A 19,563-nucleotide genomic window follows, 5' to 3' on the forward strand; every position below is an offset into this window, starting at 1 on the left:
AGCCCAAGGCTCTAGGAGAGATTTCTAGAAAATGGTGCACTAAGCAGTAGGAAGTACATCAGGAATTATTGACCTGTAACCTCAGTGTTGTTTTATGCAGTTCTCTACCTTTTTGTGCAATGGAGAAATGGTAAAAAGTTCCTTGATAAATAAAAGGAGGCAAATAGGAGATAAACTTCATAAATCAAGTAGAGGTAACAGACGAGCTAACAATAATGCAGTTGCGTTCAGCCATGATTTAAAGAACGGACATCTTCAATTTCAGTTTTCTTTGGTCGCATAACTTACTGGTCTAAACACAAAGGTGAGATTTGTCAGAAATTCTAAGTTAATTCAAAAGAGTATTTCAAATATTAGGCTACTAGGAATATACTTTGAATTCTCAGCAATTTTCACTTTAGTGACTAATCCTGTTATATAAACTGTAGCCCATTAGGCGACTAAGGCAACAAGTCTGGACCTTGAGATCTGGCTCTGAGGAGGCCCTCCACTAGCCAGCAGAGTTCACATGATCTCCCTGTATGACTCTGTACTCCCTCACTTAGTAGAGGGATCATTGAGATCTGTACCAATACTAGGTATACACCACTTTAAGTGCAATCTGATGTTCTCCCAAGCAAACTTCTCGAGGACGTAGAACATTACAGTCAGCAGTCTCAGTCGTTACTTGAACACCTTAACTGCTAGGGTGCTTTCAAAGTGGTCTGTACCTGGATCTTGACCACTAGACAGGGATCATGCTCACCCTTCACTGGCCCACCAGGTAAGTAAGCAAGAATGGGGGTTGGGGCAAAGCACACATACACAACCAGGACCACAACTGAAGTCACAGTAAACCTTCCAGTGCTCACCCTGCCAACATCCTGATAAAATAGGGTCAGCGGACATAGCAACCTGCAACCATGACCGCAACCACACACATCAGATAGGTGAGATAACAGCCGGACGTTCCCGGCTGGTATAGCCACAAGTGCACTGGACACATTTTGCCATGCTCCCAAGCTCCCAGGGCACAACGTGTACCACCAAGACTCACTAACGAATCAAGTTCGGGGCTGAAAGTAGGGCAAGCAACTCCCTCCATCACAGACACAAGGCCCAAATCCACTTGGAGACTGCTTTACATCACCACCCAGCTCTCACACCACAAAGGTGTCCCCCCTCTCAAGTGGATATGCACTTTAACTCCACTCCAGCCCCACACTACACTCAAAAAAGATAACCTGTAAATATTAGTTAATTTCTTTTTTTTTTTTGCCCATTTTTGCAACTAAGATAACTCCTTGACTGCAACTGACTCTAATTATTGGCATCCCCTGCACCATAATAGAGGAAGCCACTGTGGCCAGTCCAAAATATTAAACTGGAGCCTGGTTGTATCTATACATCAGACCATTCACTCAACTTACCATATTTGCTGTGGCATGTTTAGCTGGTTAATTTTAAATCTCTCCCTAAAATGCCAGACAAATGCTCAGAGGTCAGGAATCGCACACACACACATCTAAGACGCATAACACCCCTTATAGGATTGTTTTCTTCTTGGCTTCCTCTGGATTGGTACCCAGGTTAACACAAGTAGTGATGTACCGAACTGTTCGCCGGCGAATAGTTCCTGGCGAACATAGCGTGTTCGCGTTCACCATGGCGGACGAACACATGCGCAGTTCGATCCGCCCCCTATTCGTCATCATTGACTAAACTTTGACCCTATGCCTCACAGTCAGCAGACACATTCCAGCCAATCAGCAGCAGACCCTCCCTTCCAGACCCTCCCACCTCCAGTACAGCAGCCATTTTAGATTCATTCTGAAGCTGCATTCTTAGATAGAGGAGGGAAAATGTAGCTGCTGCTCATTTGATAGGGACATGTATAGCTAGGCTAGTGTATTCAGTGCCCACTACAGTCCTGAAGGACTCATCTGATCTCTGCTGTAAGGACAGCACCCCAAAAAGCCCTTTTTAGGGCTAGAACATCAGTCTGCTTTTTTTTTTTTGTGTAATCTAATTGCAGTTGCATGCCTGCCTGCCAGCTTCTGTGTCAGGCTCACAGTGGATACTGTGCCCACTTGCCCAGTGCCACCACTCATATCTGGTGTCACAATAGATTGCATTTAAAAACAAAAAAATGTTTTTTCACTGTAATAGATTCAATAGCAGTTAGTTGTCTGCAAGCATCTGTGTGTCAGGCCTACAGCGTGTACTCTGCCAACCTCTGCCAGTGCACAGTGCCACTCATATCTGGTGTCACAATAGCGTGCATTTAAAAACAAAAAAATGTTTTCACTGTTATAGATTGAATAGCAGTTAGTTGTCTGCAAGCGTCTGTGTGTCAGGCCAACAGCATGTACTCTGCCAGTGCACAGTGCCACTCATATCTGGTGGCACAATAGCGTGCATTTAAAAACCCCAAAACTTTTTTTTCACTGTAATAGATTGAATAGCAGTTAGTTGTCTGCAAGCGTCTGTGTGTCAGGCTCACAGTGGATACTGTGCCCATTTGCCCAGTGCCACCACTCATATCTGGTGTCACAATAGTTTGCATTTAAAAAAAAAATTTCACTGTAATAGATTAATTAGCAGTTAGTTGTCTGCAAGCGTCTGTGTGGCAGGCCAACAGCGTGTACTCTGCCAGTGCACAGTGCCACTTATATCTGGTGGCACAATAGCGTGCATTTAAAAACCCAAAACATTTTTTTTCACTGTTATAGATTGAATAGCAGTTAGTTGTCTCAAGCGTCTGTGTGTCAGGCCAACAGCGTGTACTCTGCCAACCTCTGCCAGTGCACGGTGCCACTCATATCTGGTGTCACAATATCATGCATTTAAAATCAAAAAACTTTTTTCACTGTTATAGATTGAATAGCAGTTAGTTGTCTTCAAGCGGGTGTGTCAGGCCCACAACGTGTACTCTGCCAACCTCTGCAAGTGCACATTGCCACTCATATCTGGTGTCACAATAGCGTGCATTTAAAACCAAAAAACTTTAACACTGTTATAGATTGAATAGCAGTTAGTTGTCTTCAAGCGGGTGTGTCAGGCCTACAGCGTGTACTCTGCCAACCTCTGCAAGTGCACATTGCCACTCATATCTGGTGTCACAATAGCGTGCATTTTAAACCCAAAAACTTTTTTCACTATTATAGATTGAAAAGCAGTTAGTTGTCTTCAAGCGGGTGTCAGGCCTACAGCGTGTACTCTGCCAACCTCTGCAATTGCACATTGCCACTCATATCTGGTGTCACAATAGCGTGCATTTAAAACAAAAAAACTTTTTTCACTGTTATAGATTGAATAGCAGTTAGTTGTCAGCAAGCATCTGTGTGTCAGGCCAACAACGTGTACTCTGCCAACCTCTGCAAGTGCACATTGCCACTCTTATCTGGTGTCACAATAGCGTGCATTTAAAACCAAAAAACTTTTTTCACTGTTATAGATTGAATAGTAGTTAGTTGTCATCAAGCGGGTGTCAGGCCTACAGCGTGTACTCTGCCAACCTCTGCAAGTGCACATTGCCACTCATATCTGGTGTCACAATAGCGTGCATTTAAAACCCAAAAACTTTTTTCACTGTTATAGATTGAATAGCAGTTACTTGTCTTCAAGCGGGTGTGTCAGGCCTACAGCGTGTACTCTGCCAACCTCTGCAAGTGCACATTGCCACTCATATCTGGTGTCACAATAGCGTGCATTTAAAACCAAAAAACTTTTTTCACTGTTATAGATTGAATAGCAGTTAGTTGTCTTCAAGCGGGTGTGTCAGGCCTACAGCGTGTACTCTGCCAACCTCTGCCAGTGCACATTGCCACTCATATCTGGTCTCACAGTAGCTTGCACGCATAGTACCACTAATCCAAAAAAAAATTACAGGAAGAGGCAGGCCACCCCGCAGGGGCCGTCGTGGTCGTGGTGCTGTGATTCCCTTTTGCCCTAGAATAATGCCCAAATTTCAGAGGCCACGTACCCTGAACTTGAAAAGTTCTGAGGACATAGTTGACTGGCTAACACAGGACACCTAATCTTCTACAGCTTCCGCACGGAACCTTGACGCACCATCCTCCTCCAGCTTAGCTTCGGGCACCTCTCAAGATACCACTCACCCACCTGCCGCCACCACCAACACTAGCACCACAGCCGCTTCACTTTATCTGTCAGAGGAGTTATTTACACATCTGTTTGAAGAAATGAGTGATGCGCAACCATTATTGCCAGAGGATGTAGATAACAGGGATATGTCTCAGGCAGGCAGCATTACACACATAGACGTATGGTGTGATGATGATGATGTTGTACCCGCTGCTGCTTCCTTTGCTGAGTTGTCAGATACAAGTGAAGCGGTTGATGATGACGATGCCTCCATGGATGTCACGTGGGTGCCCGCTCGGCAAGAAGAACAGGGCGAAAGTTCAGATGGGGAGACAGAGAGGAGGAGGAGACGAGTTGGAAGCAGGGGGAGGTCGTCGCAAGGAGCTAGTGGCACAGTCAGACAGCATGCATCGGCACCCGGGGTCAGCCCGACAGCACGCCAATCAACGCATTCTGTGTCCACCACCAGAATGCCGTCATTGCAGAGCTCAGCAGTGTGGCATTTTTTTTGTGTGTCTGCCTCTGACAACAGCGATGCCATTTGCAACCTGTGCCAAAAGAAACTGAGTCGTGGGAAGTCCAACACCCACCTAGGTACAACTGCTTTGCGTAGGCACATGATCGCACATCACAAACGCCTATGGGATCTACACATGAGTACAAGCAGCACACAAACTCAAAGCCGCCATCCTCCTCCTGGTCCAGCATCTTCAGCCACGACAACCACTGCTGTCCTCCTTGCCCCCTCTCAACCATCCGTCACTCCGTCTCTCGCCTTGAGCAGTTCCCCTTCATCTGCCCACAGTCAGGTTTCTGTCAAGGACATGTTTGAGCATAAGAAGCCAATGTCAGAAAGTCACCACCTTGCCCAGCGTCTGACAGCTGGCTTGTCTGAACTATTAGCCCGCCAGCTTTTACCATACAAGCTGGTGGAGTCTGAGGCGTTCAAAATATTTGTGGCTATTCGGATACCGCAGTGGAAGGTACCCGGACGAAATTTCTTTGCACAAAAGGCAATCCCCAACCTGTACTCGATTGTGCAAAAGGAAGTAATGGCATGTCTGGCACACAGTGTTGGGGCAAGGGTCCATCTGACCACTGATACCTAAGCATAGTCAGGGCAGGTATATCACCTACACTGCGCATTGGGTAAACCTGCTGACGGCTGCCAAGCATGGAATGCGTGGCTCTGCAGAGGAGTTGGTGACACCGCCACGACTTGCAGGCAGGCCTGCTGCCACCTCCTCTACTCCTCCTACTCCATCCTCTTCCATAACCTCCTCGGCTGAGTCCTCTTCTGCTGCTGTGTCTTTCTCCACATCAACGGCACCCCCCCAGCTCCCCAGGTACTATTGCACATCCCAGATACAGCAGTGTCACGCCGTCTTGGGTTTGACTTGCTTGAAAGCAGAGAGTCACAACGGACAAGCACTCCTGTCCGCCCTGAACGCACAGGTGGAAAAGTGGCTGACTCCGCAGCAACTGGATATCGGCAAAGTGGTTTGTGACAACGGAACAAATTTGTTGGCGGCATTGAAGTTGGGCAAGTTGACACATGTGCCGTGCATTGCAAATGTGTGTAATCTGATCGTACAACGCTTTGTGCATAAGTGCTTACAGGATGTCCTGAAGCAGGCCAGGAAGGTGTGTGGCCATTTCAGGCGTTTCTACATGGCCATGGCTCACTTTGCAGATATCCAGCGGCGAAACAACATGCCAGTGAGGCGCTTGATTTGCGACAGCCCGACACGTTGGAATTCAACACTCCTAATGTTTGACCGCCTGCTCCCACAAGAAAAGGCCGTTAATGAATATTTGTATGACCGGGGTGCTAGGAAAGCCTCTGGGGAGCTGGGAATTTTTTTGCCACGTTACTGGACGCTCATGCGCAATGCCTGTAGGCTCATGCGTCCTTTTGAGGAGGTGACAAACCTAGTCAGTCGCACCGAAGGCACCATCAGCGACATCATACAATTTGTTTTCTTCCTGGAGCGTGCCCTGTGAAGAGTGCTGGATCAGGCCGTAGATGAGCGTGAAGAGGAAGAGTTGTGGTCACCATCACCACCAGAAACAGCCTTATCAGCATCGCTTGCTGGACCTGCGGCAACGCTGGAAGAGGATTGTGAGGAAGAGGAGTCAGAGGAGGAATGTGGCTTTGAGGAGGAGGAGGAAGACCAACCACAACAGGCATCCCAGGGTGCTCCTTGTCACCTATTTGGTACCCGTGGTGTTGTACGTGGCTGGGGTAGGAACATACCTTCATTGAGATCACTGAGGAGGAGGAATGAGAAATGAGTAGCTTGGCATCCAACCTTGTGGAAATGGGGTCTTTCATGCTGTTGTTCCTGTTGAGTGACCCTCGTATAAAAAGGCTGAAGGAGAACGACCTGTACTGGGTGTCCACGCTACTAGACCCCCGGTATAAGCAGAAAGTGGCTGAAATGTTACCAAAATGCAACAAGTCGGAAAGGATGCAGCATTTGCAAAATAAATTAAAAAGTATGCTTTACACAGCGTATAAGGGTGATGTCACAGCACAACGGGAATCTAACAGGGGAAGAGGTGAAAGTAATCCTCCTCCTCCCACGACCACGACGGCAAGGACAGGACGCTTTAAAGACGTGTTGTTGATGGAGGACATGCAGAGCTTTTTAAGTCCTATGCATTCCAATTCACAAAAATAAACACTAATGTCCTACGTTCAAAAAAATGTATTATGCAGGGGAAGGGGGAGGAGGGTGGAGGGGGGAGGGGGCAGGTCCTTACTCTAATGGCAACTGGATATGTTCTCAGAGGACTCCTCATGATTTTGGTGATTTTGGCCAGTTGTCAGTATCTTTATCTTGAGCTAAAATAGTGAGACTGCCATCCTGCATCAACTGACTGGCTCGAGGTTGCTTCCAGTGGTCGTGTGTGGTGATCTTAACAGCTTGTGTGCGAGGCCTAGCAGGCATTTCCTGGTCTGACTCGTAGAAACTCATGGAACCAAAGTCCCGCTACACCCCCCTATGGACCATCAGGGGTGATCCCGGTCCCCACCTTGAGGGCTCATTACCTCCACGGGAGGCTTCCGGTGCTGCATGGCGGAGGCCACATGCTCCCGGATACACTTGGAGGAGAGGTCCGGATTACTGCTCCAGCTGGTCAGCCTCTTTGAAGCATTTTGGCAGAAACTGCAGCACAGATACCTCCTGCCTGCCACACAAGGTCCACCAACAAACTTACCCGTAGCCACTTAGAGGTCCCTGCAACCGCCACATGACTACAGGACCTATGGCGGCCTGCATCAGGTGTATAGACTGCATTGGCAATGTTAGAGAAAAGTGGCGCATAGGCATATGCTGAAGAAGGGCATATTCAAGTCAAGGCAGGGATCTCCCAAACACTTGATTCATTGACCAGCGCCGTTAGTTGAACTGCCGGCATTGGGCAGAAGCTGAAACATGTTTAGGAGGCCTTAACCCTTTCCCCTCGACTGTCCCACAGGATGGGACATTTTAATTTTCTCATTCTGATCGTGTGTCCCACCTGGTGGGACATATGAGTAGCATACAAGTTTGACGATTGTACGGCTCACCCAGAGGGACATAACTTTATTGGATAAAGGCGACTTGAAAAAAAAAAAACGCACCCACAAAGTGATTTCTATAAATACATTTGGCAAATTTGGTGAACGACACTAAAATTTTGTCCGAGTGGAAAGGGTTCATTCATCCTTAATTCAGCAAGAGAAAATCATTTATTAGCATCCACTATTAAAACGTGGAAATTGGTGAGAAATCTAAAGGGGCTCCAATGGCAATATACCAGATGTATTCCTTTCTAACACAGACCCAATACAGCGTTCTTTGAAAACTGCAGGTCACACTGACATATGTGCCTTTCTGGACGAACACAAAAAAATCAGTTTAAGAATTTCAACAAATCAAACATAAATTTACTGACTTCAATCCTCTCTCCTTTTTAAACAAATAGACACAGAGCTTAATCAAAACAATCCTTCCTCATCTTATTCCGGACGACGAGGTCCACTCTATAGATAACACAACCAGCTACTTCATCCTAATCAATTAGCTCACTTTTTCCCCAAGCCAGACCTAACTTAGACCACACGGCTGCACAAGCAGGTTTATCAAGATGGATAACACACTTTCCAGCACTAACACATGACAAACTCATAACAACAACTATCAAGTTTTTAATACTCCCAATAGCTTCATATCTGGAAATGCAACACTTTCTTCTGCCCTCCTCCCCTCCTTCATAGCTCTTTAAAACAAAATAGAAGAAACTGGAAGCCCTAAGCTGGTTGCCACCAAGCTCGTGCCAAATACCTGAAACACACGAGAGAGAGCATATTTAGTTTATTTTATTTTTAGGTTACAATATTTTCTTTGTCTTATTTTCTTATTTTCTTATATGTCTTGTATCCTTATAAAACATCATGCAAATATAAAGCTACAACACGCTTGCTATGTCCAATGCAAATACCATAAAAGAATATAGGTCAACTAAAACAACAATAATAATAGATAAATGGTAAATAATGAATATGGTCAGCTTCACACAGTAGAAGGTATATAAAGTAAAAAAAATATACAGATAAAGTGCAAGCGCTCCTAATAAGAAACAGAGTATCTGTAGGATGAATATATAAGTGATAATTTAATAGTATAACAATGGATCGAAGATATAATTAAAACACACACAAGCTGCTCCGAAGATATAAAAACACTATAGAAAACTGATACAATTTGCAACAACCAAGGTTCTAATGCCGAAGAAACAGCTAAAACCAGAATGTAGCAATGTAAAAAATGAGTAATCAGAGGAATATATAAATATATGAGCACCACAAAATAAGAAAATAAATATATAAAACCCTAAATCAGGAAAACTACTCAAAATTGGAAAAAAGGGGTATATCAACCATATTGTTAAATATCACTGGTGCAAAAAACCTCTGAAAAAGTCTAATAATAGTAAATAGGTGGGAGGGGGGAGAGATAGGGAAATCATACACTGCCAATGTTATGCAATAGAAAAGGGTAACACATCTAAATGAATGAATATAGGACCACACAATTATCTTAAAATAAATAAAAATATAGAATCAGTGATAAAAAATATAATATAATTAGAAACAGGGGGATGATAGCTATATAGGAATAAACCCAAGGTGATATAGGGGGTCTAGATTATTATATACGTAATTGGTCAAGTTCTTCGATGAGACCGTGTGGAGTAAGACTGTTTAATTTATATATCCATTTGGACTAAGCATCTATAAGGGCTTTTTTTTTGCTTGCTTCCCTATTCTGCGTATAATTTCAATACCCATTACCGAATGATCCAAAGGGTCACTACTGTGTATGGATAAAAAATGTCGTGCCACTGAGGACTTTCTATCTTTGTGTAAAATCACATACCTGTGTTCCCTTAATCTAGCTTTCAAAGGCTTTGTGGTTTGGCCCACATATTGTAAGCCACATTGGCCCACATATTGTAAGCCTGTCATTGATAGGGAATGTCAACTCACTCCTGGCAGGTCCAAACGGAGTGCTTCTGTGACACATAAAACTATATGTGAGACATCTCAGGCTCCCACAACAAATATTCCCAGTTACAAGTTGATTCTTTCGGTGTTATAGTTGGAGAGAGCCAATATATTCTTCAGATTTTTGATCTTTCTAAAGGTAACTCTTGGTTTGTCCGGGATACTGAATTTGAGCCAAGGATTTAGCTTCAAGCCTGGCCAATGTCTGTGTAAAATATCTATGATTTCATCAAATGCACAGTTAAATACAGTGGAGAAGATGAGCCCGATGTCCAACGCAATAATTATGACTACCTTGCTTATGGATATCATAAGTAGACGACACTAAAACTATTCCTATATTTCTGCAACTCAATCGACGGGACAAAAATTAGAGAAGTCTCTCGTGCCAAACAAATAATTTTATTTTATTAATTCATTTTTAGAAAAAGATCAAAAATAATATGTTTAAAGTATATTATGGAGTTTCTGCTCAGTACCCAACATGAATTGAGAATATGAATTATAATGAGTGTAGTAGTAGTAGTGGCGGTAGTAGTAGAAGTTGTAGTAGCAGTAGTAGTACTAGTGGTAATTGTACTAGTAGTACTAGTGCTGGTAGATGTAGTAGTAGTGGTAGTGGTGGTAGTAGCAGTTGTGGTAGTAGTAGTACTAGGGGTGGTAGTAGTAGTAGTACTAGTAGTGGTAGTAGTAGTGCTAGGGGTGGTAGTAGTAGTAGTAGTGGTGGTGGTGGTAGTAGTAGTACTAGGGGTGGTAGAGGTAGTAGTAGTGGTGGTAGTAGTGCTAGGGGTGGTAGTAGTAGTAGTACTAGTAGTGGTAGTAGTAGTGCTAGGGGTGGTAGTAGTAGTAGTAGTAGTGGTGGTGGTGGTGGTAGTAGTAGTACTAGGGGTGGTAGAGGTAGTAGTAGTGGTAGTGGTGGTAGTAGCAGTTGTGGTAGTAGTAGTGCTAGGGGTGGTGGTAGTAGTACTAGTAGTGGTAGTAGTAGTGCTAGGGGTGGTAGTAGTAGTAGTAGTAGTGGTGGTGGTGGTAGTAGTAGTACTAGGGGTGGTAGAGGTAGTAGTAGTGGTAGTGGTGGTAGTAGCAGTTGTGGTAGTAGTAGTGCTAGGGGTGGTAGTAGTAGTAGTAGTGGTGGTGGTAGTAGTAGTACTAGGGGTGGTAGTAGTAGTGCTAGGGGTGGTAGTAGTAGTAGTAGTGGTGGTGGTAGTAGTAGTGCTAGGGGTGGTAGTAGTAGTAGTAGTACTAGGGGTGGTAGAGGTAGTAGTAGTGGTAGTGGTGGTAGTAGCAGTTGTGGTAGTAGTAGTGCTAGGGGTGGTAGTAGTAGTACTAGTGGTGGTAGTAGTAGTGCTAGGGGTGGTACTTGTGGTGGTAGTAGTACTTGTGGTAGTACTAGTGGTAGTAGTAGTAGTACTTGTGGTGGTAGTTGTAGTAGTAGTGGTGGTGGTAGTACTTGTGGTGGTAGTAATAGAAGAGGTGGTGGTGGTGGTGGTAGCAGTAGTCCTAGTGGTGGTATTTAGTAGTATTGGTAGTAGAAGTAGTGGTGGTAGTAGTACTTGTGACAGTGGTAGTACTAGTGGTGGTAGTAGTAGAAGTGGTGGTAGTGGTAGTAGTAGTAGTGGTGGTAATAGTAGTACTAATGGTGCTAGTAGTAGTAGTAGTAGTAGTAGTAGTGGTGGTGGTGGTGGTAGAAGTAGATTTAGCAGTTTATGGGAAAATGGCATTGAAGAGTTTTGGAGATATAATAACCCACTTGGTTATTATATCCTCCCCCACTTGGCTTGATTTATTTAGCAAACATTCCATTTGTCACAGCAGTCCCCTGGGCAAGCATTCTATTTCTCACAGCAGTCTTCTGGACAAACATTCTATTTCTCATAGCAGTTCCCTGGGCAAGCATTCTATTTCTCACAGCAGTCTTCTGGACAAACATTCTATTTCTCACAGCAGTCCCCTGGGCAAGCATTCTATTTATCACAGCAGTCCTCTGGGCAAACATTCTATTACTCACAGCAGTCCCCTGGGCAAGCATTCTATTTCTCACAGCAGTCCCCTGGGCAAGCATTCTATTTCTCACAGCAGTCTTCTGGACAAACATTCTAATTCTCACAGCATTCCTCTAGGCAGGGCCGCCATCCGGGCGTGACAACCATAACGGTTGTCATGGGCCCGGCGGTCCTGGGGGGTCCGGACTGCTCTGGCAGTCTGAGCCCCACATTCCTTATGTGCACATATTTATAGCGAATTTTGCTATATATCTGTGCACTGAGGGCCCCCCCCTACCTGTAAATTGCAGAGGGGGGCCCAGCAGCACACTCTGTCCTCCTTCCAGTTCCTCTCTTTTTAACTCTCCTGCAGCCTCCAGATCGTACGCTCTGCACAGCACGCAGGCTGGTCTCGCGAGAGTTCGTCAGAGAGGAGCTGTAAAGGAAGACAGTGTGCTGCTGCCCAGCCCCCCTCTGCAATGTACCACGCTGACTCCATCCACCATGCCACTGGACCACCAGGGAATGTGATCTCCCCCCTCCCTGGCAAGGTAAGAACCAGGGAGGGGGGGGGAATAACATTTTAATTTTAAATATACACAAATATTTTTTTTTTAAATACACCCCTCCCCCTACTTTACATAAACACTGCATCCTTGCAAGCACACACACACTACATTCACTAAATATACTCTGCACTAGACACACACACACACACTACATTCAATAAACACACTCTGCACTACACACACACACTACATTCACTAAACACACTCTTCACTACACACACTCTGCACTACACACACTCTGTACTACACACACACACACACACACACACACACACACACACACTCTGCACTACACACACACACTACATTCACTAAACACACTCTACACTACACACACACACACTGCATTCACTAAACACACTCTGCACTACATAATAGTAGTACTAATGGTGCTAGTAGTAGTAGTAGTAGTAGTGGTGGTAGAAGTAGATTTAGCAGTTTATGGGAAAATGGCATTGAAGAGTTTTGGAGATATAATAACCCACTTGGTTATTATATCCTCCCCCACTTGGCTTGATTTATTTAGCAAACATTCCATTTGTCACAGCAGTCCCCTGGGCAAGCATTCTATTTCTCACAGCAGTCTTCTGGACAAACATTCTATTTCTCATAGCAGTTCCCTGGGCAAGCATTCTATTTCTCACAGCAGTCTTCTGGACAAACATTCTATTACTCACAGCAGTCCCCTGGGCAAACATTCTATTTCTCACAGCAGTCCCCTGGGCAAGCATTCTATTTCTCACAGCAGTCCCCTGGGCAAGCATTCTATTTATCACAGCAGTCCTCTGGGCAAACATTCTATTACTCACAGCAGTCCCCTGGGCAAGCATTCTATTTCTCACAGCAGTCCCCTGGGCAAGCATTCTATTTCTCACAGCAGTCTTCTGGACAAACATTCTAATTCTCACAGCATTCCTCTAGGCAGGGCCGCCATCCGGGCGTGACAACCATAACGGTTGTCATGGGCCCGGCGGTCCTGGGGGGTCCGGACTGCTCTGGCAGTCTGAGCCCCACATTCCTTATGTGCACATATTTATAGCGAATTTTGCTATATATCTGTGCACTGAGGGCCCCCCCTACCTGTAAATTGCAGAGGGGGGCCCAGCAGCACACTCTGTCCTCCTTCCAGTTCCTCTCTTTTTAACTCTCCTGCAGCCTCCAGATCGTACGCTCTGCACAGCACGCAGGCTGGTCTCGCGAGAGTTCGTCAGAGAGGAGCTGTAAAGGAAGACAGTGTGCTGCTGCCCAGCCCCCCTCTGCAATGTACCACGCTGACTCCATCCACCATGCCACTGGACCACCAGGGAATGTGATCTCCCCCCTCCCTGGCAAGGTAAGAACCAGGGAGGGGGGGGAATAACATTTTAATTTTAAATATACACAAATATTTTTTTTTTAAATACACCCCTCCCCCTACTTTACATAAACACTGCATCCTTACAAGCACACACACACACTACATTCACTAAATATACTCTGCACTAGACACACACACACACTACATTCAATAAACACACTCTGCACTACACACACACACTACATTCACTAAACACACTCTTCACTACACACACTCTGCACTACACACACTCTGTACTACACACACACACACACACACACACACACACACACTCTGCACTACACACACACACTACATTCACTAAACACACTCTACACTACACACACACACACTGCATTCACTAAACACACTCTGCACTACATAATAGTAGTACTAATGGTGCTAGTAGTAGTAGTAGTAGTAGTAGTAGTAGTGGTGGTAGAAGTAGATTTAGCAGTTTATGGGAAAATGGCATTGAAGAGTTTTGGAGATATAATAACCCACTTGGTTATTATATCCTCCCCCACTTGGCTTGATTTATTTAGCAAACATTCCATTTGTCACAGCAGTCCCCTGGGCAAGCATTCTATTTCTCACAGCAGTCTTCTGGACAAACATTCTATTTCTCATAGCAGTTCCCTGGGCAAGCATTCTATTTCTCACAGCAGTCTTCTGGACAAACATTCTATTACTCACAGCAGTCCCCTGGGCAAACATTCTATTTCTCACAGCAGTCCCCTGGGCAAGCATTCTATTTCTCACAGCAGTCCCCTGGGCAAGCATTCTATTTATCACAGCAGTCCTCTGGGCAAACATTCTATTACTCACAGCAGTCCCCTGGGCAAGCATTCTATTTCTCACAGCAGTCCCCTGGGCAAGCATTCTATTTCTCACAGCAGTCTTCTGGACAAACATTCTAATTCTCACAGCATTCCTCTAGGCAGGGCCGCCATCCGGGCGTGACAACCATAACGGTTGTCATGGGCCCGGCGGTCCTGGGGGGTCCGGACTGCTCTGGCAGTCTGAGCCCCACATTCCTTATGTGCACATATTTATAGCGAATTTTGCTATATATCTGTGCACTGAGGGCCCCCCCTACCTGTAAATTGCAGAGGGGGGCCCAGCAGCACACTCTGTCCTCCTTCCAGTTCCTCTCTTTTTAACTCTCCTGCAGCCTCCAGATCGTACGCTCTGCACAGCACGCAGGCTGGTCTCGCGAGAGTTCGTCAGAGAGGAGCTGTAAAGGAAGACAGTGTGCTGCTGCCCAGCCCCCCTCTGCAATGTACCACGCTGACTCCATCCACCATGCCACTGGACCACCAGGGAATGTGATCTCCCCCCTCCCTGGCAAGGTAAGAACCAGGGAGGGGGGGGAATAACATTTTAATTTTAAATATACACAAATATTTTTTTTTTAAATACACCCCTCCCCCTACTTTACATAAACACTGCATCCTTACAAGCACACACACACTACATTCACTAAATATACTCTGCACTAGACACACACACACACTACATTCAATAAACACACTCTGCACTACACACACACACTACATTCACTAAACACACTCTTCACTACACACACTCTGCACTACACACACTCTGCACTACACACACTCTGTACTACACACACACACACACACACACACACTCTGCACTACACACACACACTACATTCACTAAACACACTTTACACTACACACACACACACACTGCATTCACTAAACACACTCTGCACTACACACACACTACATTCATTAATCACACTTTGCACTACACACACTACATTCACTAAACACACTCTGCACTACACACACACACACTACATTCACTAAACACACTCTGAACTACATACACACACACTACATTCACTAAACACACTCTACACTACACACACACACACTGCATTCACTAAACACACTCTGCACTACACACACACACTACATTCATTAAACACACTCTGCACTACACACACTACATATACTAAACACACTCTGCACTACACACACTACATTCACTAAACACACTCTGCACTACACACACACACTACATTCACTAAACACACACACTACATTCACTAAACACACTCTGCACTACACACACACACTACATTCACTAAACACACTCTGCACTGCACACACTACATTCACTAAACACACTCTTCACTACACACACTCTGCACTACACACACTCTGCACTACACACACTCTGTACTACATTCACTAAACACACTCTGCACTACACACACACACACACACACACTCTGCACTACACACACACACTACATTCACTAAACACACTCTGCACTGCACACACACTACATTCACTAAACACACTCTTCACTACACACACTCTGCACTACACACACTCTGCACTACACACACTCTGCACTACACACACTCTGTACTACATTCACTAAACACACTCTGCACTACACACACACACACACACACACTCTGCACTACACACACACACTACATTCAATAAACACACTGCACTACACACACACTACATTCACTAAACACACTCTTCACTACACACACTCTGCACTACACACACTCTGCACTACACACACTCTGTACTACATTCACTAAACACACTCTGCACTACACACACACTACATTTACTAAACACACTCTGCACTACACACACACACACTACATTCATTAAACACACTCTGCACTACACACACTACATTCACTAAACACACTCTGCACTACACACACACACTACATTCACTAAACACACTCTGCACTACACACATACTACATTTACTAAACACACTCTGCACTACACGCACACACTACATTCACTAAACACACTCTGAACTACATACGCACACACTACATTCACTAAACACACTCTGCACTACACACACTACATATACTAAACACACTCTGCACTACACACACTACATTCACTAAACCCACTCTGCACTACACACACACACTACATTTACTAAACACACTCTGCACTACACACACACACACTACATTCACTAAAACACACTCTGCACTACACACACACTACATTCACTAAACACACTCTGCACTACACACACACACACATTACATTCACTAAACACACTCTTCACTGCACACACACTACATTCACTAAACACACTCTGCACTACACACACACACTACATTCACTAAACACACTCTGCACTACACACACACACTACATTTACTAAACACACTCTGCACTACACGCACACATTACATTCACTAAACACACTCTGCACTACACACACACACTACATTTAGTAAACACACACACTACATTCACTAAACACACTCTGCACTACACACACACTACATTCACTAAACACACTCTGCACTACACACACTTTGCACTACATTCACTAAACACACTCTGCACTACACACACACACTACATTCACTAAACACACTCTGCACTACACGCACTACATTCACTAAACACACTCTGCACTAAACACACACACACACACTACATTCACTAAACACACTCTGCACTACACACACTCACACTACATTCGATAAACACACTCTGCACTACACACTCGGCACTACACACAATCACACTACATTCACTAAACACACTTTGCACTACATACACACACACTACATTCACTAAACACACTCTGCACTACACACACTACATATACTAAACACACTCTGCACTACACACACTACATTCACTAAACACACTCTGCACTACACACACACTACATTTACTAAACACACTCTGCACTACACACACACACACTACATTCACTAAAACACACTCTGCACTACACACACACACTACATTCACTAAAAATACTCTGCACAACACACACTCTGTACTACATTCACTAAACTCACTCTGCACTGCACACACACTACATTCACTAAACACACTCTGCACTACACACACACACACACTACATTCACTAAACACACTCTGCACTACACACACTACATTCACTAAACACACTCTGCACTACACACACACACTACATTCACTAAACACACTCTGCACTACATTCGATAAACACACTCTGCACTACACACTCGGCAATACACACAATCACACTACATTCACTAAACACACCCTGCACTACATACACACACACTACATTCTCTAAACACACTCTGCACTATACACACTACATTCACTAAACACACTGCACTACACACACACTATATTCACTATACACACTTTGCACTCACTACAAACACACTACATTTACTAAACACACTTTGCACTCACTACAAACACTGCATTCACTATACACACTCTGCATTCACCACAATCACACTACATTCACATACACATTTTGCATTCACCACAATCACACTACATTCACACATACATTACACAAAATGTACAATCTGCATCCACTATACAAACTGCATCCATGACACACATACCACACCCACTATGCACACTGCATCCATGACACTCATTCTACATCCACTATACACACACACACACACACACACACTTCATCCTTGTGGGCAGACTCGGGGCTGGCCCAGGGGGCCCAGATCTTGAGCTGTGTCAGGGGCCCTACAATTTCTGATGGCGGCCCTGCCTCTAGGCAAACATTCTATTTCTCACAGCAGTCCCCTGGGCAAACATTATCTTTCTCACAGCAGTCCCCTTGGTAAGCATTCTATTTCTCATAGCAGTCCCCTGGGCAAGCATTCATTCTATTTCTCACAGCAGTTCCCTGGGCAAGCATTCTATTTATCACAGCAGTCCCCTGGGCAAGCATTAATTCTATTTCTCACATCAGTCCCTTTGGTAAGCATTCTATTTTTCACAGCAGTCCTCTGGGAAAACATTCTATTTCACACAGCAGTCCTCTGGGCAAACATTCTATTTCCCACAGCAGACCACTGGCAAGCATTTTATTTCTCACAGCAATGTTCTGGGCAAACATTCTATTTCTCACAGCAGTCCCCTGGGCGAACATTCTATGTCTAACAGCATTCTTCTGGGCAAGCATTCTATTTCTCACAGCAGTCCTCTGGGCAAGCGTTCGACTTCTCACAGCAGTCCCCTGGGCAAACATTTGATTTCTCACAGCAGTCCTCTGGGCAAGCATTTGATTTCTCACAGCAGTCCTCTGGGCAAACATTTGATTTCTCACAGCAGTCCTCTGGGCAAGCATTTGATTTCTCACAGCAGTCCTCTGGGCAAATATTTGATTTCTTACAGCAGTCCTCTGGGTAAACATTCTATTTCTCACAGCAGTCCTCTGGGCAAACATTCATTTTCTAACAGCAGTCCTCTGGGCAAACATTCTATTTCTCACAGCAGTCCCCTGGGCAAACATTCGATTTCTCACAGCAGTCCTCTGGGCAAACATTCGATTTCTCACAGCAGTCCTCTGGGCAAACATTTGATTTCTTACAGCAGTCCTCTGGGCAAACATTCGATTTCTCATAGCAGTTCTCTGGGCAAACATTCGATTTCTCATAGCAGTCCTCTGGGCAAACATTCGATTTCTCACAGCCGTTCTCTGGGCAAACATTTGATTTCTTACAGCAGTCCTCTGGGCAAACATTCGATTTCTCATAGCAGTCCTCTGGGCAAACATTCGATTTCTCACAGCCGTTCTCTGGGCAAACATTCGATTTCTCACAGCCGTTCTCTGCATTCGATTTCTTGCAGCAGCCACGTGGACGCACTCTATTTTTTTCTCTTTCTTGTAAATATCATGTATTTTTTACTTACTCTCAACAAGTACAGATTATATTTCTCGCAGCTGCCCCATGGGCTTAGCATTCATGTCTTTGCAAACACACACAGGAGAAACATGACAAATGAATTAATTGAAGCCTTCTTCTGCTCCAGTGTCCTGTAGACACGTGCATGGCAAGGAATTTTTTTCAGAAGATAGAACTTTTTTCGGGATACACACAAAATTTGGCTGGATGTCAGTTCGGCTCGGCTAAATGTCAATTTGGGAACCAAATCAGGAGAACAAAGCAAAAACGTGCAAAAATTGGCTAATCAGCGTGCTCCAAAACATATACATAATATAGCATTATGTATATA

At 44.6% G+C, this 19,563-nt stretch overlaps 1 protein-coding gene across 1 annotated transcript; it reads left to right on the top strand.

The window, feature by feature from the left end:
• The first annotated feature begins 10,140 nt into the window (after positions 1–10,140).
• LOC134586124 (loricrin-like) lies at positions 10,141–11,157 on the top strand. Its single transcript, XM_063441633.1, has one exon. The coding sequence runs from the start codon at positions 10,141–10,143 to the stop codon at positions 11,155–11,157; it is 1,017 nt and encodes a 338-aa protein (XP_063297703.1).
• Positions 11,158–19,563: the final 8,406 nt, after the last annotated feature.

The sequence above is a fragment of the Pelobates fuscus genome, chromosome 2, assembly GCF_036172605.1.
Source record: "Pelobates fuscus isolate aPelFus1 chromosome 2, aPelFus1.pri, whole genome shotgun sequence".
In the NCBI taxonomy this organism is placed as follows: Eukaryota; Metazoa; Chordata; class Amphibia; order Anura; family Pelobatidae; genus Pelobates; species Pelobates fuscus.